At 36.7% G+C, this 27149-nt stretch overlaps 1 protein-coding gene across 8 annotated transcripts; it reads left to right on the forward strand.

The window, feature by feature from the left end:
- The first annotated feature begins 2274 nt into the window (after positions 1-2274).
- On the forward strand, positions 2275-27149 carry PNISR (PNN interacting serine and arginine rich protein). 8 transcript variants are annotated; one of them, XM_060114621.1, is made up of 14 exons: positions 2275-2365; positions 9095-9175; positions 10985-11123; positions 11815-11907; positions 12572-12760; positions 14134-14357; positions 16029-16200; positions 17563-17753; positions 20607-20744; positions 21906-22005; positions 22731-22784; positions 23859-24029; positions 25478-26564; positions 26811-27149. In XM_060114621.1, exons 3-14 carry the CDS (start codon positions 11036-11038, stop codon positions 26839-26841), a joined length of 2538 nt encoding a protein of 845 aa, XP_059970604.1. In that variant the 5' UTR covers positions 2275-2365; positions 9095-9175; positions 10985-11035; the 3' UTR covers positions 26842-27149. The 8 variants fall into 8 exon arrangements, with proteins under 8 accessions (XP_059970604.1, XP_059970602.1, XP_059970603.1 ...); XM_060114619.1 differs by having other exon boundaries at positions 11005-11123; XM_060114620.1 differs by having other exon boundaries at positions 11009-11123.

The raw sequence follows: 27149 nt of genomic DNA on the forward strand, positions 1-27149 counted from the left end.
AACTTACGAAGCGCCCTGATTGTTAGTCATAGACAGCAGATTGCTAAGACTGGCAAGATGGCAACTGTTACTGCACTTTCTAATCAAGGTGCAGAATGACTAGACTGCAGCAGCTCGTGTACACAATAGCTGCTCAAATAGACACTTTAACACAAAAATACATTGTGAGAAAGTCTGGTGTTGAAATACATGTAAGTGCCTGGTGTCTCCTTCGAATCCTAAAGTTACAGGGAAATCCTGGGTGAAAGTAATGAGGGAAAGGGAAATATGGGACTGTAAAACTCATTTCCTGGTCTGGCAAACAGTGATTGCTGAGAGTGCCTCATTAGACTGGTAGAAGGAACAAACGTGAGTTATTTAATAATTATCTCATTCGACAAATGGAGAACTTTCTGTATGCTAAGCAGTACGCTGGCCAGCTGGAGAACAGAGATGGGAAAAACAAAAAACAAAAAACTACCAGAAAACTGCTTCAACTTTACTAGGGAAACAAGCAAACAAATACAAGATGATTATAGAAAGTAGGAACATATGAAAGTTTCTCTAGGGCAATCAGGTTTCACAAGGAAGATAGAATGTTTCTCTGATTAGAATGTTCCTCAGAGAAACTTGAAAATCAGGCCCTGGGCAAAAACTTGGAAAATGATCACAGAGCAAAATCAGAGACGACCACTGATAATACGTGGTAAATGTCCTAGTTTTTGTTCCATAAAGTGATTTAAAAAAACTAGGGAATTTCCTGGCGGTCCAGTGGTTAGGACTCCATCATTTCACTGCCCAGGGTCCAGGTTCAATACCTTTTGGGGGAATTAAGATCCCACAAACCGCAGGGCTACCCAAGAAAACCCCAAAATAAATAAAAATCGCACTAGACTGTTGTGTCGTCCTTTTCTGTGTGTGTGTGCTTTTTTTGGTGAAATTATGGAAAGGGTCAAAGGAACCAAATTTTCTTTTTGCCTCCAGTAATACTATGCACTCACATTATTGTGTTGGTAGAGGTGTAATTAGTTATCGTTTCTCCCAAGATGAAGTTGTATTTTGTGGGCCACTTGGATTTGAGGACCAGCGAATCTTTATCTATTGAGGACTCTGTTCTAACGCTGATGCAGGAGAATCTGGGTTTCAAGTGTTTCTTCAAGAAGACTGGATTTCATGCAAACAGGATCTATTCTCACGTCTATCTTTATCTTCTTTATCCATCTAGATGTATTCGTAGTATTTTATTTCCACTGTTATTTGCTATTTCTTTTGCACAATTCCCAATTAAACAATTTAGATACTTGGTGCGCAAAAGTTTCATGTTACTCTCTAGAAAGGATCTTTCCAATATTTATTTCCAATATTTATTTTCCAAAGTATCTTCGGAACATTTTTGTTTTCTTTGTAGCTTCTAGCCTGGAAATCGATACTTTAGATACCTGAACGTCGTTCATATTAAAACACCATGGAATCAAAGTATTCCATTCGAAGAACTGAATTGCATAAGTCCTGTCGGGAGGCCATCTTGTGGTTGAGAAAATGGGGCAGCAGGACGGAAACGGGACGTCTCCGCCACTTTACCCTAAAGGTCCCGGGGAAGGAACGAAACAACAGGACTAGCAGGGTGAGGCCGAGCTGAGCAAGTGTCCCCGGAAGGGGGCGCTATGTTTTCGAGGTTAACAAAGAGTGACCGCTGCGGGGGTCAGCTAAGGTCTCCGCTATAGCTACCATCTACACCGGTCACTTCACCAACGTCCGGTCTCCCTGGATGCGGAGCCCTCGGAGGCGCTCCGTGAGACCCAAGTCGGGAGTATTCCGGAAGTTCGGGCCAGACTCTGGTCGGTGTGAAATACGGCTAAGGGCGCACCGTGCAACCCGCCGGAGTTGGTTCATTTGACCCTGGGGCCCCTCCGTAGCCTGAAAGGAGTGCCGCGAACTCAGCCACCTTTTCGGAAGGGAACATACCTCCCCTTGAAGGAGGATCATGTTACTAAAGTAAAAATTTCGAGCGCGCTCTGTACAGAACACTCAAACTCTTGGCTTTCTGCCCACTGTAAAGATAAAAGTGGGTCGGGCATGGCGCTGGCTACATTAAAAGGTAACGTACAGGAATGTCCAGACATTTGCATGGTGTTGACTACATAGTCGAGGTGGTTTTGCCCATAACAAAAATGGCGTCGAAACATGTTAACCGGGTACAGTCACGTGGTCAAAGACCTGGCTGGGGGACAGTATGGCTTCAGATGACAAACGGATGTTATTATTCACTTCCGGGTGAGACTACTCGGGCGCCATCTTGTCTTGTTCGCGAAGAAGTAGAAGCATCGAAAGGGTTGGAGAGGTGTTATAGGAACAGTGGCGACACGGTGTTCCGGAATCAGAGTGGGTAAGTGGTGGAGAACGATTAGGTGTGGGGACTTGCCGGGTCATTAGAATCTTCTTGGTTTCTGTGGCGAAGGTAGCATAACTTAAACACGTAGGCTGCGTACGCTGCTTGGCGCGACCGCTGGAACCTCATCTCCCTTAAAGCGGTGGCGTCCGCCTGACTTGGTGAATCACGGCGCTGCTCCCGATTTAAAGGAAATGTTCGTATTGAGGAGACTGCTCGCGACCTCTCCTTCTAACTGTGAGAGTTCCCTCTAGGAAGAGAAGGGAGTGATTGTTGGGCTCCCGACCGGCCGTTAAGCACTGCGCGTGCGCAGTGGGAACCCCCAGTATGGGGAGCGGGTGCAGGGGATCAGAGGAGGCGGGGGCCCGGACCTGGACCTTCTCTGCTGTGCACCTCCGACTCCGCAGGCGCAGCGAAGGGCAACTGTGTCCTTTTAACTAACTACAGTTAGGTTCCTTAGTTTGTATTAACCTTGTGTTTTTAAAGTCATAGACACTATGTGTTAGGTTAGCTTCGGGAAAGAAGGAGGTAGCTTCCAATGTTTCAGTTTTATTATCCTGTGATGGATATCACTGTCATCTGAACATCATGGGTACTCGACACGTTTTGGTTGTTGGTGGTTAATTCATAGAACAACAAAATAAACTTGGAATTTCTGGTTTGAGTGCATCAAGGCAAATGCAACAAAACCCAGAACCTTGAAGGTGTTTTGTAAGGTGTTACGTGGCTGTAGGTAAGGTAACAGTAAATCAGTTCTCTTAAGATGGTGTTGATTGAGACTCTGTTAAAATTTTGTTGTTATTGTTGTTAATAGACTTTACTTTTTTAGGACAGTTTTTGATTTACAGAAAAATTGAGCAGATAGTACAGAGTTACCATATAAACTACCCCCCAACCCCCCACAGAGAGTTTTTCCTATTGTTAACATATATTAGTACGGTACATGTACATTTGTCACATTGAATGGACCAATATTGACACATTATTGTTACTTAAAGTCCATAGTTTATTCACGTTTCCTAAGTTTAAACCTAATGTCCTTTTTCTAGCCCAAGATCCTATTTAGAACACCCTATAACATTTAATTGTCATGTGTCCTTAGTCTTCTTTGATTGTGACAGTTTTTCAGACTTGTTTTCTATGACTGTTACAGGCTGAAAATTCCTACAGTGAAGACCTAACTTCAGTGCCTCAGAATATGACTGTATTTGGAGATAGGGTCTTTAAAGAAGTAAAATGGGGTCATTAGGCTAGGCCCTGTGTGCTATAATGGTGTCCTTATAAAAAGAGCAGTACACAGAGGGAAGACCACATAAAGACAACGGTAGGAGACAGCCATTTACAAGCCAAGAAGAGAGGCCCCAGAATGAAACCCACCCTGATGACAGTTTGATCTTGGACTTCTAGCCTCCAGAACTATAAGGAAGTAAATTTCTGTCGTTTGAGCTACCCAGTCTGTGGTACTTTGTTATGGCAGCCCTAGCAAAGTAATACAGTGACCTTGACAGTTTTGAGGGGTGCTGGCTAGGGATATTGTAGGGTGACCTGCTATTGGAATTTGTCTGATGTTTTTCTTATGATAAGACTGGTATTAGAGGTTTTGAGGAAAAAGATCACAGAGGTAAAATGCCTTTTTCATCACATTCTATCAAGGCTACATACTATGAACATGACTTATCATGTTGATATTGACCTTGATCACCTGCTTGAGGTAGTGTTTGTCTCATTTCTCCACCGTAAAGTTACTCTCCTCTGTCCACTCCCTCCTTTCCATATTGTACTCTTTGGGAAGGAAGTCCCTTTGCACAAAGCACACTTAAGGAGTGGAGAGTTAAGCTCTCCCTCCTTTAGGGTGGAGTATCTACATAATTTATTTGGAATCCCTCCGCATGGAAGATTTGTCTCTTCCCTCCAATTTATTTATGTCAGTAAGGATTCAATAGATATTTATGTCATAATTTGTGTTATAATCCAGTACTACTTTATTTTGTTGCCCAGATTGTTCCAGTTTTGCACATTGGTAGCTCCTTCAGTTGTCTACTGCGCACCTTTGACATGCCCCCATCTTCCCCCTCCCCCCTTCCCCCCTCCCCCTTTTTCTGAGCATCTTCTTACTTCCGGGCACTACAAGATGCTCCAGGCTCATTTTGTATATTTCTTGCCCCAGTTCTAAGAATCAGCTATTTCTCTAATGATCCCTGATTCCTTTCCTTTGTTAGAGAATGGTATTAGAACCAAGGTAAGTGTTCTTGTCGCCACTGAGGGGTTGTTTCCTTTAGGCTTTTTACATTTCTTTTCTTTTTTTTCTTCCAAATTTATTTTTCAATTAATCACTTTTTTTTTTGGTATCTATAACCAAAGTATTCAATTCTCCAATATTTTTTGACTACCTTTCTTGAGCTGCAGACTACAAAGTATTTCAGTATATACTAAAATGCATGTCACATCAAGTATCAAAAAGTTACTACATTTCAAATAATTACAAGATTAACTTCGTTAGTGCCATTTCCACCGAATCTGAATTGATCCAAATGATTTCTTTTTGTCTTTGAGATCCATTACCTGGAGTGTAAGACTGAATGGCAGGGGAGAAGAGGATTGTTGCGTTTTGTGGTTTCTAAACTTTGTGTTTGATATGAGAAACATTTCATTATATGCACCAAAGGATGGGTGTGTTACTGTATTTCTTTGATTTTGCAATTGATGCTTAAGGGCTTTAAAACAAGCACTATAGTTCCATTCTCATTTATCTGTCACACAGTCTAAGGGATGACTTCTGCAAATATTAATGATTGTCATTTAAGCAAGTAATTTTAAGAACCTCAAAGCAATGAATGTTCTAATATAGAGTCATGTAAGAAATAAGATAAATGACAGTCATTTCTGGTTGTGTTAGTTTCTTAGGGATGCTGTACCAAATTACCGCAAACTGGCCTTAAAACAACAGAAATTTGTTCTTTCACAGTTCTCCAGGCTACAGATATGACTGAAATAAAGGTTTTGGTAGGTTCATGCATGTGTGCTCGACAGCCCGCCCTCCCTCTCTCTCTCTCCTTTTCTTTTCTTTCTTCTCTCTTCTGTCTCTGCTCTAGGGGAGGATCCTTCCTTGCCTCTTTCTAGTTTCTGTTGGTTCCCAGCAATCTTTGGCTTTCCTTGGCTGTAGACACTTTATTCCAGTCTCTGCTTCTGTAGTCATGTGGCATTCTCCCTGTCTTATGTCTTCTTCTAAAAGCACTAATCATTACTGGATCAGGACCTGCTTTAATCCAGTATGACCTCATCCTAACTGGACTATGTTTGCCAAGACCCTATGTCCAAATAAGGTCATGTTCACAGTTACTGGGAGTGGAGGTAGGACTTCAACATATCTTCTAGGGGGACACAAGTCAATCCATAACACTGGTCAAATTCATAAACTAGATTTTTATAGCTCTGTGCGATAATGTGCATAATCTGCAGCAAATCCTGGTTGTTGATCTTTCTGTTCTTCCCAAATCCCAGTTGTTTCCAAGGAAATAGAAATTAATTTAACCCTGTAAAGGGAAAGTCTTGTAGCCTGGCTCATCAATAATCACATTTCTCTAAACTTGAGAAATGGAGCTTAAGAATCTTTAAAATTAAGGCTAAAGGAAGAATGAATAAATTGGAATTGATTTTTGATGTTATAAATTCAGAGTAGCAGTACTAGAGTGTCATCTTCATTGTTGAATATTAATATATTTACTTGATAATAAATTTCAGTGACTGAGTAAAATATTTTACCACTTAATATGGGCAAAGCACTTTGGAGAATTCAAATAACTATCAAGACATTTCCTCTGCCCTCAAGAAGATTCTCGTTTGAGCCAAGACAAAACACGTGAAGATTTTCATGACCAGCTTCCTGATTCTTTGTATCTTTAAAAATCTATAGTAGATTTATTTTTAAAAATACACACTCGGGCTTCCCTGGTGGCGCAGTGGTTGAGAGTCCGCCTGCTGATGCAGGGGACACGGGTTCGTGCCCCGGTCCGGGAAGATCCCACGTGCCGTGGAGTGGCTGGGCCCGTGAGCCATGGCCGCTGAGCCTGCGCATCTGGAGCCTGTGCTCCGCAACGGGAGAGGCCACAACAGTGAGAGGACCGCGTACCACAAAAAAAAAAATACACACTCATGGTTAAATAATTCAAAGAATATAGAAAGGTAGAGAATAAAAAATTAAAATTAACTCATCTCTGTTTTCCCTCTCCAGAGCTTACCAATTTTAAGAGGTTTTTGGTAATTTAGGAATTTTCTATACTAAATTGTGTTCTTTAAAAAAAAGGAACTTAAAGTGGCATCATTATTCATCCTGTATCACATGATTTTTTTCACTATACAATTCATAATACAGTTTGTACATCAGTGTATGTCAGCATATAAAAGTCTACTTTATTCATTTTAATGGCTGAATAGGAGTCCACTGTATGGTTCACTCTTATCTCACCTACTGCCCTTTGAGTGTCACTGAAAGCAGATGTTCACTGTTACAGACATGCTGCAGGTTTTTGAGTTACATGGTGTGTATGCTCATCCATGGTTTTAAGTCCTTGAAGTGGAGTTGCTGGGTCAGAGGGATGATTATTTACAATTTTGATAAAATACTTTAATGCTAACTTGTCTTCCAAAAAGACTGAACATTTGGTGTTTTACCTACACCCTTGTTCAACACACCCTCTGTAGCCAAATAAAGTTTCTCAACTGCAGATTTAATTGAAGCATTTTATTGAATAGCTTCTAACTTCTTACTTCCTTGACTTTTACTGTTACCTTCTTTGCTGCGTTTTATTCTGCTCTGTTTCTCACAATTTCACATCCTTTCCATATTTTTCTCAGCCTAAGTGTATCAATCATTGTATTTGAATAATAGCTTCTATAAAAACTTTAGGGGGAAAAGAGCTTTGGAAAGCATAGTAAAACTAGAAGCGGTTGGTTCTAGTTTTACTATGTAGCCATCAGAAAAATGGCTACAAATAATACAGATCACTCTTGAAAATATGCATGTAAAACCTCTTTGTGCGTAGGAAAACATGGAAGTTTTTGTTTTGTTTTAATAAAAGCTACAACCTATGATATTGTGAGAAGTAGGGACATTCCAAAGATAAAATGAAATCTGGATAAGTCTTAGATTGCTTTAAGAGAAGAAAATGGAATTGAGTAGAAGTGGATTGGCTTGATCACCCGTCCCCACCCTCAGCTGTAAACTTGAGTGCTATCAAAAACAATACTGAGAAAGTCTTAGTGGTGATATTGACCACTACTTATTGAAGCTTTCTGGGCCAAGTCTTTATATGTTTCCCATTTAATCCTCACAATAACCCTATGAGGTAGACATTTATTACATTCACCACTTTACAGATGAGAAAACCAAGGATTAGAGAGTAATTAATTTGCACATTTTCACACAGCTAGTGAGTGGTATAGGCAGGCATCATGAACCAGGGCTTGTGTCCTTAAGTCTAGGTGACAAGTGGTAATCAGAAAACTTAAAAGGGGAATTGGAAACGTTGGCCGTGATAACCATTAAACAGGAGTAAGTAAAAGAAACTTAGTTTAGAGTGATTTCTAGAAAAGTAAATCTATGTATTGGAAATGATGATAGGGAGTCAATATACATCATTTTCATCATTAAAGTGGTTTTATTGTGTGCACATCTATTTGCAACTCCAGTAGGCACTGTGTAGCGCTAGTTATAATGCCTACATTGTATGAGTTTACAACCTACGACAGAAAAATCTATGCACTGAACTCTGATGTGCCATTAGAGCTTTGGAAAACATAGCAAGCTCTGCTTACACCAGCTTTTTTGGTTCTCCTGTATATAGGTCAACAGCTTTCTTATCATTAACCTTTAAAAGTAAACAGAGGGAAAGAAGAACCTATAGATCATTCATTTATTCATTTGTTGCTTAGTGACTGCTGGTCACTTGCTTTAGGACAGCAAGAAGCTGTCTGGTACCTTTGGAAAGTAAAAAGATGAATACATTTGTCTTTCTATCAGCTTTAAAAAGGTATTAATCTGGGGACTTCCCTGGCGGTCCAGTGGTTAAGACTTTGCCTTCCAGTGCAGGGGGGTGCAGGTTTGATCCCTGTTGGGGAGCTAAGATCCCACATGCCTCATGGCCACAAAAACCAAAAGATAAAAACAACAGAAGCAATAATGTAACAAATTCAATAAAGACTTTAAAAATGGTCCACATCAAAAAAAATCTTTAAAAAAAAAGTATTAATCTAATGGGAAGAAGAAACCGTTTGAGGGACAAAATATTCTCACCTTGCTGATGTAATTTTTAAACTTAAAATTCCATAGAAAAATCTGAATTTATTACTTATTTGTACCATTTAAGTTCATATCAGATGGATGAAATCTTTTAAAATGTTTGTTGTTCCTTTTTTTCTCAGCATATATGACAATTCCTAAATTTCTTGACATTATTTTGTATTGTTAATTGTTCAAGTAAATAAAAAAGATATTTTTGAAAGCAAAATGTTTTTAAAGCTTTGCCTTCTCATTTCCGATGTACCTGTTTCCCTTAACTTTATAATGGTAAATCTTTTCTCATTATAAAATTAATGGAAGAAAAAGTTCAAATTAATTTGGAGATGATCACACTTCCGTGTTGCATCTCTAGAATTTATTTTTATTAGTTCAAATAGCTCTTCAAAATTTAAGTGCAAACATACACTTTTTTTTTTTTTTTTTTTCAGGGCATAAGTAATCTTGCTGCTATGCTTCCAAGCTGTAGTTCTGAATCAACCTAAATTTTAAACAGAAGGTGAACCTCTGAGGTCAGTCAAAATAGCAGTTGGTATTTCTTCTGGGTGTTCCTCTTTATTTATTTGTTACCTTTTAATTAAAGTTAATTAAAGTTTTCAAGAGTGCTAATGAGTTATTGGTCTTTCAAGGGCTTTAAAGGTATAGTTGGAAAAGAGGAGAGGGAAAAAAGAAGAGAGAAAATCGGAAGAGAGATTAGGAAAAGAAGTATTTTTAGCTTGGAATTGATACCCAGTACAGTTGTTGGCCTCAAGTGTGGTCCTATTTAATGCCTATTTTGCCATATTCTAATAATCCCCTTATAATAGAATATATTAATACAACTAGAAGATAAGTGCACTTGACTCATAAGTAAACAAGGTATAACAGAGGAATGCATCTTTTGTAATTCAGTGTTCTTCAATTGAGAGGTCAGGATCTGCCATTGACAGAACTATGTAACATTCTGAGAATGCTGCAAAGACTGTGGTTGCAAGCTCTAAGAGCCTGGATGGTAGTAGCCAATTGTCATATTAAAGTTGGTGTCTGTTACTTCCTTAATATCTGGCTTTCCCACTTTTTGTGACCCTGCAATAAATACTAAGGCGTAGTTTTGTATTGTTTTTAGAATAGAGGAAAGGGTCAGTCTGAAAGGATTCATTTAGTAAACATTTATTTAATGCCTGCTATGTGCTAAGCCCTGGGGTACAAAAATGAAGAAACACACTCTGCTTACTATGTGTGTCATTGGTTCTTGAATAGGGTTGTATATCAGTGTTGGATGAAGTACAGAGATAAAATGACTGTAAGCATTTAAAACTTTTTATTATGGATGTTTTCAAACTAGATTACAGATAAGTAAACTAGTGTGATGAACCCCCCTGCCCCCATACTCATCACCTAGATTTAATAGGTATTAATGTATGTTTTTCCCCTCTACTTTTCCATGTTAATTATATGCTAAGAAACCTGGTCTTGGGTAGTTCCCTGGTGGCCTAGTGGTTAGGATTCTGGGCTTTCACTGCCGTGACCGGGTTCAATCCCTGGTCGGAGAACTGAGGTTCCACAAGCTGCACGATGTGGCCCCCCCACCAAAAAAAAGGAAAGAAAAGATAGCTGGTCTTGTGGACTGTCTCACCTTCTAGATTTGTCTGATTGTTTCTTTTGATACTATTTGGCCAGTACCTTTGTCCCCTAATAATTCCTTTACACTGAAAGTGAGAGCCGAAAACTCAGTTGGATTCAGGTAAACATTTTTGGTGAAAATATTCATAGTGATTCTGGGATGTAATTTTGTATCTCGTGAGGAGACACTTAATAATCTGTAGGGATGATATTTCGGCAACCTTTGAATTTTTGATTTCCCATCAACTTTTCTTCGAAGACTGCCTGAAACAGCTGTTTTTATTAGGTTTGACAATATGGTAATTTTCTAAATCTTTTCTACCTTATGCATTCATTAACTATAATTCATAAGGAAGAGTTTTCCTTCATTAGCTAGAGCTATTTGGTTACCCTCTTCAGTGAGCCTTGGTTTGAGGGAGGGTACATCACTTTTTTTTAATAATCTTCAAAATAATTACATTTCCAGAGAGTTATATTGGGAAAAATTAGATTTTTCCCCCTTTTGAGCTAAATTGAATAGAGCTGTGCTTGCCCCTAAACTCTTGACATCAGCATTAACATGAAATTTTCTACTCTTGTTTGCCAACTAAAAAATTCCAGTTGCCTTTGGCAACCTTTTGAGCAGAATTTTAGAGCTCTGATCACATAAATGTATCATCATATAATAATTTCTGATGTGTAAGCTTTAACATTAAAGAACACTCATTCTCATTTTTAAGCTATGTTTATTTTGTTGAAGACAGAAAATCAGATACACTTTAAAAGTCAGGATGTGGGATCAAGGAGGACAGCCTTGGCAGCAATGGCCCTTGAATCAACAACAGTGGATGCAGTCATTCCAGCACCAGCAGGATCCAAGTAAGGAAACAAATTGAATGTGGGGAGTGAGGGAGGCGGGTGTATAGAGATGAGTGGGACATAGGCACTGGAATTAACGGAGGTAGAGTTGGGATTGGTTTATTGATCATTTTATGGTCAGATTTTAATTTTTTCTTGTAAATAATCTTACCTAGCATACATATTAGGGAATGGATTTCCCTTTGGAAGATTTCCTCAAAGAGTATAAAGCTTTATGTAGATTTTAATATTTTTAAAACTGATTTAGTTCTTGTTTTCTAAAGAAAGAGGAAAGTTTTAAATGTGTTGCTTAATCATACTTTTGTTAGTTCGGAATCTTAAAATTCTATGTAGATCATAGTCAACAGATGGTATGCTCTATCATTTTAAAATTTCTCTTTAATATGGAATATTTCAAGCATATACAGATGTAGAAACGAGTATAGGGAGCCCCCATTTATTACTTAGCTCTAGCAGTGGTTAATTCGTAGCCAATTTTGTTTAACTGATATGACCCCTTCCACTGTCCTGCCTTTACTGGGTTAATCTTATCCTATTTCTTTTTTTTAATAGCTACATAGCATTCTGTTATAGGACTGTACTGTAATAAATCCACTTTTAGATGATAGATTGTCTGTGAGTTTTTGCTTTTTGAAGTCATTCCCATAATTTTGTATATGTACCATTATTACTTGTCCAATTATTTTCTTAGGAAAAAAAAATCTAAGAGATTTGATAGAGCACAGTTGTACATTTAAAAGTTTTAGATGTACATTGTCAAGTTTAACTTCATTTTCATCAAAAGGTATGAGAATATTTATTTAATCTTTGCTAAACTGAGATGTAAAAAACTATCTTAATCTACTTTGTTTACTTTATTAATAGAATTAGATCTTAAAATGTTAACTATAGATATTTGATGAAAGGAGGAACTTTAAGATAGCAGAAACAATGAATTTTGAATAAAGAATGGCTAAGAAGTTGTTAAGGAGATATATTTTGACTAGAGAAGGGAGTTAAAGATGTTAAGAAGGGTGACTGAGAAGGAACAAGAAGAACTATCTATATTCACGTGAGGTGTATAGGATCCAGAGTTGGGATGGGACCTGTTAGAGAAAGAGTGAGATTAATCATTTGTTTTTATAGTGGTTTAAAAAAGGAATAAGAGTTTAAAAAAATCCAGTAAACTTAAGGTTCAGGGAATAAATTTTCTTATGAGTTAATATTAGAAATTGGTTAAGAGTGTTTTTGTGGATGTCTTAAGTAATTTTCTGAATGTCTTATTAAGTAATTTTTATTATTTTATAGCCTGAATATGGGTTATTTTTATGTATTTTTTCAACTATAACATTCTGTAATATTTAAAATCTCTAGTAAGGAATAACTGAGAAGCTTGTTTTACATAGAGACACTGTTCTTTTAGCTCCTACATTCTGAATGCCAAATTCTGCTATGTTAAATTATGTTAGGCCAGATTGACTGGGCTGCATTGGCTCAAGCTTGGATTGCCCAAAGAGAAGCTTCAGGACAGCAAAGCATCGTAGAACAACCACCAGGAATGATGCCAAATGGACAAGATATGTCTACAATGGAGTCTGGTCCAAACAATCATGGGACTTTCCAAGGGGATTCGAACTTTAACAGAATGTGGCAACCAGGTTTGTTGTTTATGTTTTCCAAATTTTAGGACTATTTTTAAAATAAAATGAAGATTAAAATTAAATTGTTTAATTTGCTTAGTTTTATGACTTCTTGAAATTAATGCTTCTTAAAGACTAGGCAGTTTCAATTAGATTTGACCTTGAAATTTTGTGGTTAAAATTATTCTATACTCATCTGCTAGCATTGTGGCACTCAGTTTGATTCTTTTCTTGGTTCTTCATTCCTAGGCTGACAGGGGCTGGGAACACTGGAAACCTCACTTGGCATCTAGGGAAGAGAGCATTCTATGTCTCTCTGTTGCAACCTCTGGCCTTTTCAGCAGCAGCACTGGCAGAGCAAAACATGTCTAGTCTCTAATTAAAGAAAAATTGTGTCACTATGTGACAAATTAGTCTGTCAAATATACTCTGCCCCTACCATCCACCCGTCTCTCTCTCCCCTTTTTTTCAGATAGTGAAGATCTTCCATAAGTTTTTATCTGTTTACTTTTTTTGTTTGTTTGCTTTTTTACTTCACAGTATGACTAGGTTCCTTGATGCTAGTTCAGTTTTCTATGACTTGTGTTATTAATTATTTTTAACAGTCACTTCACATTTTTATAGGTGAATCTTATTTTGATTATGCTAATGGTGAAGTCATAGCTCCTTTTCTTTATTAGTACTTATTATTGTTTCTCAATGTAAGAATGGAAAACTCAGGAAGTAATCCTCTAATATCACTTTTAAAAGAATAACGAATATTCTAATCTTTAATACTGGGAAGTAGTTCATTTCTAGTTTTCTGGAGTCTGTGCCAAATTTTCCCACATTTGAAAATGTTTTGGTTCCTAAGTTCATCAGTGATTCACCCTGGCATTCCCACTTCCCCAACTTTACTCTGCTGGTGTTCTTTGTGTCCCAGGCAAGTGATTTACCTCTGTGTGCCTCAATTTCCCTTCCTGAAATTGGCAAAAATAGTACCTGATTGCTCCCTACCTCACAGGGATGTTGTGAGGATAAATGTGTTCATGGAAGAAAGGAATTATATAAAAATCTCAAGGTATTATTTTTATGGTATTGTTACTGAACAGAAATAGAAAAATTCAACAGAAAATTGCTTTGGATTTTGTTATGTTCATTAAAAATAATTTTGGGCATTTGATTTCCACTTGTTTAGGATATGAATTAGAGTGGAAGTTAGCTCATTCGAATTATTTATTAGATTAATTCATTGCTTATGTTTAAGATATGCAAAAGAAATTGGACCAAGAAGTCATAAATTTTTTAATCTGTTTCTTTACTGAAAAATATAGCGTTCTTGAGATCTTAAAGATGTGTGCTGATTTTGTTATAACCCCTGTTGAATGTTTTTATGCCTAAATCCTGAATAGAATGGGGAATGCATCAGCAGCCCCCACATCCCCCTCCAGAGCAGCCATGGATGCCACCAACACCAGGCCCAATGGACATTGTTCCTCCTTCCGAAGACAGCAACAGTCAGGACAGTGGGGAATTTGCCCCTGACAACAGGCATATATTTAACCAGAACAATCACAACTTTGGTGGACCACCCGATAATTTTGCAGTGGGGCCAGTGAACCAGTTTGACTATCAGGTGAAAGATATTTTGTTGCTTTAATATTGTAGATGTGCACGTAATCCATTCTTTGGAGGTGTCTCATCAAGAGTACCTAAGATATGTGTTTCACTTTTCAGTCTTGTACAGATAAGCACATATTATGTCTCAAAAAAAGTTATCAGTTTTTGAGTATTAAAATCATGAGACTTTTATTTTCTCGTTTTTGATTTGCTTAGGAAAATGGTATAAAGGATTGTTAGGGAAAAATTTGGATAAAATGAAAAATGTGTAAGTGCAATAGCTATATGATGTTTTGTTTTCTAATTTATAATTTCAAGATGGTACCTTTAAATATTAAATAAAGTTTAGAAAATGCACGGTAGTTGAATACATTATTTATCAAAAATAGATTATGGTTAAGACATGAATAAAATACATGAAGAACATAGATCATCTTCCTAAATGCAATTCCTTCTGCTGTGTAGAGTTAAGACATTTTCTAGTGTTGTCATTTTTTTTCCATTCTGACATGACATGTTAATGAAATTGTACATAATTTTCTTTGTAGCATCTAATTCATTCCTAGGGACATAGAACTCTATGGGGAATAGTGTCATTAAGAGGGGCTATATTTTCTCTAATCACTGTGCCAGGGTCCACCCTTAAATTATAGTGCTAGGTGTCATTTTGAAATAATTGATTGCAATCGTTACCTTTAAACTGAGCTATCATTTAAAATTTTGGAAAAAACTCATGTTATTTCACTAATTGTATGGATAATGGGCATAATCGTAAACAGTATTCACCTTGAGACAGTTATCCTCTTATTCATTCAGATACTTTATGGGGCTTCCCTGGTGGCACAGTGGTTGAGAGTCCGCCTGTCGATGCAGGGGACACGGGTTCATGCCCCAGTCCGGGAAGATCCCACATGCCACGGAGCGGCTGGGCCCGTGAGCCATGGCCACTGAGCCTGCGCGTCCCGAGCCTGTGCTCCGCAATCGGAGAGGCCACAACAGTGGCGTACCGCCAAAAAAAAAAGATACTTTATGAATATTTGGTATACAGATAGGACAGTTTCTGTTTGTTTTGAAAAAATGTAGTAGTGGGGAGCTTCTACTTACACAACATTTGCTTTGTAGATACCCATGCTAACAAGACACAGCTCTGTTGGCATCTGGCTTAGAAAAGCCTCTGAAAATGGCAAAATTACAAAAACATATATATATAATGTAATGATTCAGTAGCTTTTATCTTAGCTTAAAATAGATATTTCTTGCAAGCTGATAGAAATAAGTTCATAACTAGGAAGTTGGAATTGATTTAAAACTTTTTTTTCCTGTGATTTTCTAGTTACAGAAAAACTGACATTTATTTGATTTCTTGGTAGTGGAAGGATTAGTTTATAAATGGATTCAGAATGAAAAACCTTATTTATATATTCTTTTTTATACTTCTTGAATATAGTATATTATCAGCTGGATTTTATATGGCTCTTTGCATTTACATAGGCAGAAAATCTTTATCTTTCTTAAGAAAAGTAAGCCTAGGTTCTTGGGGCTACAGAAATATCGGTGGATATTAGAACATGGAATTCTTGGATTTGCTGCACACATGGATTTCTACTGTCCCAGTTCATAACACACGTGTGTCCCAGAGAGTATATTGTATTAATGTGAAGAAAAATAAACTGCAATACTCTTTCAGCATGGGGCTGCTTTTGGTCCACCGCAAGGTGGATTTCATCCTCCTTATTGGCAACCAGGACCTCCAGGACCTCCGGCACCTCCCCAGAATCGAAGAGAAAGACCATCATCGTTCAGGGATCGGCAGCGCTCACCTATTGCACTTCCTGTGAAGCAGGAGCCGCCACAAATTGGTAGCTATTTAAGTTTAGTGAACCACAATTGGCATGATTTTTTGATCATGTAAAAAGGATGTTTTATTTTCTTAAATTGTTCTAATACTCTGATATGTTAGGAAATGATACTTTAAAATCCTATCATTTTATAGTCATAAACCTTAAAATTACAAAAAAGATGCTATCTAAAATCTTTAAAGTTTTGAATATTTTTCTTTAAAATGAATCTTTTACCTTAAACTCCAGATTTTGTGATGAAATTTAAATTTATTGTGACCATAGCATGTTGATATTTCTTCAGTGTTGATAGCTACAGCTACATTATGCCAGTATATGATCAGTTCCCCCTTTAAAACCTCCTGTTTGTTCTCTCTCTATGGACTCTTTCCACTCTCAGTTCATCTGATAATACTGCTGTCAGATTAATTTCTTTATTTCACTTTCCATAGTGTTTGGCAGAAAATTTTAATTTTTAAATAACATAATAGAACTAGTTTATTGCAACTGACAAATTACGTATTTATGTTTCTTTTTATCTGGAAATCCAAATCTAGCACTTAATGGACATTTAAGCCTTTCTTTTTTTTTTATCACAAAGTAGACATTTTAGGAAGATTCTAACTTCTGTTTTAACTTAAGGAATAATATTAGTTCAAATGAATTCTTACTGGGCTTCCCTGGTGGCGCAGTGGTTGAGAGTCCGCCTGCTGATGCAGGGGACACGGGTTCGTGCCCCGGTCCAGGAAGATCCCACATGCCGCGGAGCGGCTGGGCCCGTGAGCCATGGCCGCTGAGCCTGTGCGTCCGGAGCCTGTGCTCTGCAACGGGAGAGGCCACAACAGTGAGAGGCCCACACACCGGAAAAAACAACAACAACAACAAAAAACTTACTGTGAAGGCTTGTGGTTTTGTTTAATTCTGTTCTGTTTTCACATTTTAGGAAGCAGCATAGTATAACAGTTGGCTCTGAATTAGCCCACATCACTACTTTTTGTCTTTGTAACCTTGAGCACATCACTTAATCTCTTTGAGCCTCGGTTTCCTCACTTAAAAACAGATGGAGTAATAGTAGTGCTCTTTTAGGGCTTTTGGGGATGAAGTGAGATGATGGACTTCCCTAGTGCCTTGGCACATTACAAGCATTAAGGCAGTGTTCACTCTTGCTATTAAAAGTGATGATTTTAAAGAAAAGCATTTAGTGGATTGTTTTTATTACCACTGCCATTCTGGAGAATGATAGTATTTGTCACTAGCACTCAAGTGGCACCAGAATTATTTTTTTTTAAGTTACAAAGATTGTAGAAACTTACGAATAAGAAACTCATGCATTTACAATTTTTACTTAGCTGACTTACGAATATTTTGTCCCACATGAAACAGATGCAGTAAAACGCAGGACTCTTCCAGCTTGGATTCGAGAAGGTCTTGAAAAAATGGAACGTGAAAAGCAGAAGAAGTTGGAGAAAGAAAGAATGGAACAACAACGTTCACAATTGTCCAAAAAAGAAAAGAAGGCTGCAGAAGATGCTGAAGGAGGAGATGGCCCTCGTTTACCTCAGAGAAGTAAATTTGTAAGTAGACACTCCTGACATAAAACTCCTTGTGACATCTGTGTGAAAAGTTAGTTGACTTTTTCTGTCTTATTTGACTTGGTATGATATCTCTAGGTCCATCCATGTTAGTGTAAATGGCATTATTGCATTCTTTTTTATGGCTGAGTAATATTCCATTGTGTGTATATGGCATATTACACATGCACACCACGTCTTCTTTATTCATTCATCTGTCAGTGGCCATTTAGGTTACTACCATGTCTTGGCTACTGTAAATAGTGCTACTGTGATCATCAAGGTGCATGTATCTTTCTGAATTAGATTTCATCTTTTCTGGATATATGCCCAGGAGTGGGATTGCTGGATCATATGGTAACTCTACTTTTAGTTTTTTAAGGAACTTGCATACTGTTTTCCATAGTGGCTGCACCAATTTACATTTACAATTTACAAATATCATATCATTTATATGTGGAATCTAAAAAAAAAGATACAAATGTAAAACAGAATAGACTCACAAACATAGAAAAACTTACAGTTACCAAAGGGGAAAGGTGGGGGAGGGATAAATTGGGAATTTGGGATTAACAGATACACACTACTATAAGTAAAATAAACAACAAGGACCTACTGTATAGCACAGGGAACTTTGTTCAATATCTTATAATAACCTATAATGGAAAAGAATCTGAAAAAAATACATGTATACTGAATCACTTGCTGTGCTCCTGAAACACTGTAAATCAACTATACTTCAATTTTTAAAAAGTATTGAAATAAATAGATATTAATTTAGCTTATAAAAAAGTATTAGAGTAATGTCCTAGAGATTACTTTCAGTAAGTATATTGGAGATTGTTTTTATGTATGTATTGTTGAGGGTAGTAAGGAGAAAGGGGACAGCAAATTTATAAAACATTTCATTCCAGAGAGAAATTATTCACTGGGGTGCTAGATAATAGGTTTTACCTTGACAAACAAATCTGTGTTCTTTTGTTGTAGTACAGCAAACTCCCTAGCGATGGACTATAAAACAAAACTATACTTACACCAAAGGATGTAATAACTTGCATAGTTTTTGACATAGGCACTGAAAGTAACATAAAGTTTTAACTCTTTAAATCTCCATCAGTGGGCTTCCCTGGTGGCACAGTGGTTAAGAATCTGCCTGCCAATGCAGGGAACACGGGTTCGAACCCTGGTCCGGGAAGATCCCACATGCCGCGGAGCAACTAAGCCCGTGTGCCACAACTACTGAGCCTGAGTTCTAGAGCCCGCGAGCCACAACTACTGAAGCCCACACACCTAGAGCCCATGCTCCACAATAAGAGAAGCCACCACAGTGAGAGGCCCACCTACTGCAGCGAAGAGTAGCCGCTGCTTGCTGCAACTAGAGAAAGCCCGCCTGCAACAATGAAGAGCCAATGCAGTCAAAATAAATAAATATTTAAAAAAAGAACTCCATCAGTTAGATGGCATGAGTGGCTTAGAAATTTTTTTGTTTAGCAACAGTATGCTTCTAGATGGTATGACAGCCACAGCATTGGCCAGTAATGCAATTCAGGAAATGGTTCTTCCTCCCAAGGCCATTTTCTGCTTCAGAAATAAGTCTCAAAGACAGCAAATTAACTAGACTTAAGCAGATTGGCTTTGCTTAAATTCCATGAGTGCCATAAATTACTTCTATTTTTTAACAAAAGAACCATGCCAAAGATATGATTTTATTTTGAGTGTTACACCAGTAAGAAAGAACAGACTGCCACTATTAAAGTTTACCTTTAACAAAGACAAAAAATTTTTTTTCAATCTTTACATGAAATAGTGGATTTTCAGGTTTGATGTTTTTTTTCAAGTGTCAAAAAAACTGTTTGGAGATTATCCTCCCTCTCCTCCCAGATGCCTTTGGACTTGTGTCACATGTATCTTCCCCTGGTTCAAATAGTCTTTCCATAGTTGTATTTAGGTGATCACCTTGTCTTTTACTTAGTAGGATTGTTAAGAGTGACTATGGAATACTTCTTTGCCTAAAGAAGAGTCCCCTTTTTAAGGTATGCTATCTGGATACTGAAACCCTAAAATCATTCAGAGAGACAAACTGCTGGTATTTCCTCTATCTGAAGTAGACCTCATTTCTTGCTTATCTGTCTGTTACGTAGCTAAAAACAAATTTCACTGGCTAGCTGATGTCTGGAAACTGACTTTAGATTTTTAAGTCACATGATTTTAGGTAAATAGCTTACATTTACAGCTGTAAAAGTTACACTGAGGGCTTCCCTGGTGGCACAGTGGTTGAGAGTCTGCCTGCTGATGCAGGGGACACGGGTTCGTGCCCCGGTCCGGGAAGATCCCACATGCTGCGGAGTGGCTGGGCCCGTGAGCCATGGCCGCTGAGCCTGTGCGTCCGGAGCCTGTGCTCCGCAACGGGAGAGGCCACAACAGTGGGGGGCCCGCGTACCGCAAAAAAAAAAAAAAAAAAAAAAAGTTACACTGAATAATATGACTGTGGTGCATTTATCCAAAATTCTACACGCCACTCATGTCTGTACCATCATATATAATGGATATTAATTAAATCAGTCTCTGGGCCTGATGTGCTTCTAGTTATTTATAAAATAAGGTAAAACTTAACTAAGGAAAGAAATTGAAAAATAATTGAAATTGATTCTCATAAGTCATCTTGTAGTCTTAATATTTCCTCTCAGGTAACATTTTAAATTATCAAATGAAATCTATAGCACAAAAATGTAATTTAGAGAAATTTCATTTTTATATATGTTTCATAGACTTTAATTTGGGTTTTAAAATATAGAATATATAATTGTATTATAAGCATGAATTTGGGCTACCCGAAAGTGCTATTACTTTTTTTAGGATAGTGATGAGGAAGATGAAGACACTGAAAATGTGGAGGCCACAAGCAGTGGAAAAGTCACCAGAAGTCCATCTCCAGTTCCTCAAGAAGATCAAAGTGAACCAGAAATGACCGAAGAAGAGAAAGAGTATCAAATGGTAGAATGTTAAATTTCTTACTTTTACCATGTACAGGCTTAAAAAAATTTTTTTTAATTGAGGTATAATTGACATGCAACATTATATTATAGGGTTTATCTTGTTTATAATTTTTTAAAATTATTGGTTGGCTATCTTAAACTTGAGAGAGAACTTGTGAAACTTACACAATGTATATTTGCTGGGTGATAATGTCTGCAAAATCCAAGTAACATAATACAAAATCACAGCTTATAAAGCAGTTATTTAAGCACATTTTTAATTGAACGGTGTTTTACTACATGAGACCCAAGAGAACATTTATTATTTATTATTTATTATTTTTCTAAAGTGTGTTTTTTGAATACTGAAAAAAGATTAAAAGGCTACATAGAAAAATAAATTTAGGAAGCACTGGATTGAACACAGTTAAACATATTTCTTCATTGCAAGATTTCTCAAAGCCTTCAGTGCCTATCATGTGTATTGTCAGTTTCTGAGATTGGGAATATAATGTGCTGCGTTTCTCATATTGAAAGACCAGTGATATTTGAAATGTCTTTAGATGAAGCTGATTCAGTATACTCTTATTTTAGTAGATGAGTAATCTGAATCCCAGAGAGGCCCACATTTGAAACAGCTGTTGGTAGCCAAACCAGTGCTAGAATCCAGCTCTTATTTCAAGTCTATTGTACGCTGTGCTATAGTAATCAAGAAAAAAAGGACTTCATCTCACAGAATGGAATGACGGCCTTTTTGTTATTTTCCTCGTTTTTTTTCCCCTCAAATTTTACTTTGAGCTGAGGGTTAATGTAAGTTCCTAAGTGACATAAGAAAATAGTATTGTGCTGCTTACTAATAATATTATTAAATGAAGGGATATTCCTCTCAAAACACTTGTGGAAACTTTTATTAATAGGGACTTTAAAAAATATTTTGTCTCTAGAATTAGAATTCAGTTTCTCTACTATACAGATATAAATTCATATATATATTTTTTAATCCACATGATTTTAAAATTTTTAAAGTTTTGATAATACAATAATTTTCAAGATACTGTATTCCTTGGAATAGCTGGTCTGACCTCCTCTAAAAATGGCTTTGCCTTTTAATTTTTTTGAAAATGTCAAACTGTATCAGTAACTATAATAAATTAGAAAAAAACAAAATATCCTTCCTTAGATGTTGCTGACAAAAATGCTTCTGACTGAAATTCTGCTGGATGTCACAGATGAAGAAATTTATTATGTAGCCAAAGATGCACACCGGAAAGCAACGAAAGGTATATTGTGGGTGTTCTTGGTTCTCTTTTCCTGGGGGTCTTTTGGTTTTGGTGGCTACTTTGGACTTTTTTTGTTGTCCTTGTTGAATTACTAGCAGATTTTGAATATTCTCTTGCATGTTTTAACTCTTTGGGAAAGGTTAGATTTGTAGACACCATATTAAAAACTATACAGATATTTTTGTTTTATCCAACCTACCTGAGCACAGATTAGCAGTTTTGCTGTTGTTCTATAAAATGTATTGTGGAAAATTCTTGATGTTCAATTTCACCTGATTTTTTTTATATATATAGATACCATGATATTGGTATATGATTTCTGATACAATTAGTTTGCCTAATGAATTATGAACCTTCAGAATTTTCACAGTTTACCACTTATAATTTTTACAGAAGCAGCTAATGTCCCCTCCCCCCATATTTTTAGTAACACTTAAAAAGTATATTGAAAGAAAAATTTAAATTATGGGCCATACCTCAAAAAAAAATACCAGTGTACTGGTCAACATTTTTCCTCATTATCAACCAGTTTCAGCTCACATCAGAATTATAATTTCAAGGCCAGACATGCTACTGGTTTAAAATGAATGTTATGTTTTTAATGTTTCTTCTCTCCCCAAAAAGCAGCAATAGTAGTAGATTTAACAATACCGTAGACTCTCATGACTATGAAATCGTGGCTATTTGTGTTAACATGTTGTTCCTGTTGTTGATGTGATACAAAGCTCCTGCAAAACAGCTGGCACAGTCCAGTGCACTGGCTTCCCTCACTGGACTCGGTAAGTATTTTCCTTATTTGTGAGAGGGCCTTAAAGGGAAAAATCACACTTACCTTGTCTCTCTACGTGTTCTGTTTTGAAACTGTACTAGTCCTACACAGTTTATAAAATTTAGGTTTTAGGGTTATAGCCTCTAAAAGGTTTGCTTTTTTTTTTTTTTTTTTTAACTAAAGCATTCACAGTGGGATTATTATAAATGTGGTGGCTAATAGTTTATTAGTACAAGTTATAATAGTTCATAATTTAGCCATGATAGCATTTAAGCTCACTTTCAGAATTATTACATACATGCCTTAGGGAAAAACCTATCCACTAATGCTCTTAAGGACCTTTATTTAGATTGTGTTGCAGCAAGTCAAGTTTTTACGTAGAGGAAAGGGTTTATCTTACAGCATGATAGTAGTGATGTGTTCGTAATTTGCAATTTGCATGATATATTATCAAGTATATAAGAGCTTGAATTTGCCTTTTCCACATCATCATTTCAAATTAATATTTGTGAGGGTCAACAGAAATGGGTAAAACCAAGTGCCCATGTGATTTTGTTATGATTACTATTTAGATCACTTCAGGGTGGGGAGCAGTTTTAGCACCATACCATTTCTGTATCAGTGAGAATTACAGTATTCCAACTTTGTTAGGAAAAAAATATTTAGCATCCCTTGGATTTCTAAGCTTTGAACAATGAAAGAGTTAATTTTAGAAATATTTTCAGGATCGTCATAAATTTGAGTAAGGTAGTTTGAATTGACTACGCTTTAGTAAGGCTTTGTTACTGCCCTATTAAATGGCTTTGTTGGTTAGCATGGACAGTAAGACAATCATTTTCAAGATTCCCTTATGGTAAGAAATATATGAAATATTCTTGAAAGAATAAGATACTAAGTATCAGTTTTCTTGAGGATTCTGTGTTCTCCTTAAGCATTGTAATTTATACTCCTCCCCACCCCGAATAAGCATATTCTTCCAAGAAAAGGCAATGAAAAAAGAAATGAGCTTTCTTCTCGGACCTTAAAAAGTTTTTAGTGCCTAGAATAATTTTTACATATGATAGACTGGGCTTTATGCACACAGGTGGACTGGGTGGTTATGGATCAGGAGACAGTGAAGATGAGAGGAGCGACCGAGGTTCTGAGTCATCTGACACTGATGATGAGGAATTACGGCACCGAATCCGGCAAAAACAGGAAGCTTTTTGGAGAAAAGAAAAAGAACAGCAGCTGTTACATGATAAACAGATGGAAGGTACAGTTCTGTTCATATTTCTTTTTATTTTATAACCAACTTAAAAATACCAAAAGATAGAATTAAGGCTAGATTATAAATAATATGTGATGTAACTGAAACTAAGGTTTTTTGTCTCATTTGCAGCTTTTATCAAAGTTAAAGCCAAAATTGATTGTAAAAAGTGATAGTTTATAAAAGTTTTTTTGTTTTGTTTTGGGAGACATTAGTTCCCTTGGCTGTAAGTTAAGCTATTTAGTGTATTTTTATTTCTTATTAAAGTTCTTAACGTGACTACTCTGGTGGTCCAGTGGTTGAGACTTCGCCTTCCAATGCAGGGGGTGCAGGTTTGATTCCTGGTCAGGGAGCTAAGATCCCACGTGCCTCAAGGCCAAAAACCCAAAACATAAAACAGAAGCGGGCTTCCCTGGTGGCGCAGTGGTTGAGAGTCCGCCTGCTGATGCAGGGGACACGGGTTTGAGCCCTGGTCTGGGAAGATCCCACATGCCGCGGAGCGATTAGGCCCGTGAGCCATGGCCGCTGAGTCTGCGCGTCCGGAGCCTGTGCTCCGCAACGGGAGAGGCCACAACAGTGAGAGGCCCATGTACCACAAACAAAAAAAAAAATTTAAAAAAAAACAGAAGCAATATTGTAACAAATTCAATAAAGACTTTAAAAATGGTCCACATCAAAAAATCTTTAAGAAAAAAAAAAGTGCTTAAAATGAAAAGACTTTTGAAAGGGGAAATATATTGTAAGCTATTGAAAAGTAATTTGTAGCTAGCATATTTAAGGATAATAGAAGACTTTTTGGAAGGTTTTTTATGTAAAATGCTGTACATGTGTACAGTTCTTAGTTTATATAATGATACTAGGAATAATGAAAGAATATTTAGAATTTCTTTTTTGAAAAATCTTATTTGGACAATTTGAGAAGGAATTATTAAGAGTTAACAGCCAAAAATTTCCTATAAATTACTTACTTACCTTCAAGTTGCCTTATTGTACAAAAGGGAAATCTTACTTGCTTTACTCTACCTCTACACTTTGGTACTCTATTGCTGTACTGTCCAGGAAGGCAGCTAACTGCATGTAGCTATTGAGCATTTCAAATGAAGCCAGCCCAAATTGAGATGTGCTGTAGGTATAAAATACTCACTATATTTCAGAGACTTTACATTAAAAAAAAAAAAGGTGCAGAATATCTCAATATTGTTTTTAACTGATTACATGTTGAAATGATAATATTTTTTATCTGTTGGGTTAATAAAATATGAAAATTAATTTCACCTGTTTCTTTTTACTTTTTAAATGTAGCTGTTCAAAAGCCCTGAATTGCTTATTGCATTCTATTTCTGTTGAACAGTGCTGCTGTATTTTTGTAGTCTGGTAGCTTGAAATTTGGTAGCATGGGAGTTTTTTCATTGCACATTTGCCTTTCTTACTGTTTTTGTCTTTTTCTGTTTCAGAAGAAAAGCAGCAAACAGAAAGGGTTACAAAAGAGATGAATGAATTTATCCATAAAGAGCAAAATAGTTTATCACTACTAGAAGCAAGAGAAGCAGATGGTGATGTGGTTAATGAAAAGAAAAGGACTCCAAATGAAACTACATCAGTTTTAGAACCAAAAAAAGAGCATAAAGAAAAAGAGAAACAAGGAAGGAGTAGATCAGGAAGTTCCAGTAGTGGTAGTTCGAGTAGCAATAGCAGAAGTAGTAGTACTAGTAGTACTGTCTCTAGCTCTTCGTACAGTTCTAGCTCAGGTAGTAGTCGCACTTCTTCCCGATCTTCTTCTCCTAAAAGAAAAAAGAGACATAGTAGGAGTAGATCGCCAACAATTAAAGCTAGGCGTAGTAGGAGTAGAAGTTACTCTCGCAGAATTAAAATAGAGAGCAATAGGGCTAGAGTAAAGATTAGAGATAGGAGGAGGTCTAATAGAACTAGCATTGAAAGAGAAAGACGAAGAAATCGAAGTCCTTCCCGAGAGAGACGTAGAAGTAGAAGTCGCTCAAGGGATAGGCGAACCAATCGGTCCAGTCGCAGTAGGAGTCGAGATAGGCGTAAAATTGATGATCAACGTGGAAATCTTAGTGGGAGCAGTCATAAGCATAAAGGTGAGGCTAAAGAACAAGAGAGGAAAAAAGAGAGGAGTCGAAGTATAGATAAAGATAGGAAAAAGAAAGACAAAGAAAGGGAGCGTGAACAGGATAAAAGAAAAGAGAAACAAAAAAGGGAAGAAAAAGATTTTAAGTTCAGTAGTCAGGATGATAGGTTAAAAAGGAAACGAGAAAGTGAAAGAACATTCTCTAGGAGTGGTTCTATATCTGTTAAAATCATAAGACATGATTCTAGACAGGATAGTAAGAAAAGTACTACCAAAGACAGTAAAAAACATTCAGGCTCTGATTCTAGTGGAAGGAGCAGTTCTGAATCTCCAGGAAGTAGCAAAGAAAAGAAGGCTAAGAAGCCTAAACATAGTCGATCGCGATCCATGGAGAAATCTCAAAGGTCTGGTAAGAAGGCAAGCCGCAAACACAAGTCTAAGTCCCGATCAAGGTAGTATACTTTTTAAAGTATTTTGTCTGATTTAAAAAAAAAAAAATTTGACTGAATTTATGCAAAGTTGAAAGTGTCCTTTCTCTCTCTCTCTTTAATAAACTCAGTTTGGTACTTGATAAATGATCATAATCTTAAGTAATTTTAGAAATCCTATATAATAATATTTATTTGAAAATTGCAGATTCTTTAGTATAAAATACATTTTTATTTTTAAATTTTATCTTTTCCCTTTCTTTTTTTCAGATCAACAACCCCTCCCCGTCGTAAACGCTGAGGAATGATGTGGCAAGAATGCCATGATGTTTAAAAAATTCCATGAGTTTTAAGGGCTTGTCTCATTATAGAGGCACATTGTGGCTGTGTAGGTGAAACCAGAATTTTTTTTTTTTAATCTGTAAATAGGTGTATTTTTTCCAAATGCTGCTCCAAGTTACTTAATAGGATTTCTTTGTATTACATTTTTTCAAAAAATAGTGCATAATAAGACTATAAACATGCCATTCTCTTTCAGCTGTAATGTTCTTAAAATTATTCTTGAATGTACTGTGATGTCAATAAAGCTCTTTAGTTCATTTTTGTTAA

Source organism: Mesoplodon densirostris, chromosome 12 (assembly GCF_025265405.1).
Source record: "Mesoplodon densirostris isolate mMesDen1 chromosome 12, mMesDen1 primary haplotype, whole genome shotgun sequence".
Taxonomy (NCBI): domain Eukaryota; kingdom Metazoa; phylum Chordata; class Mammalia; order Artiodactyla; family Ziphiidae; genus Mesoplodon; species Mesoplodon densirostris.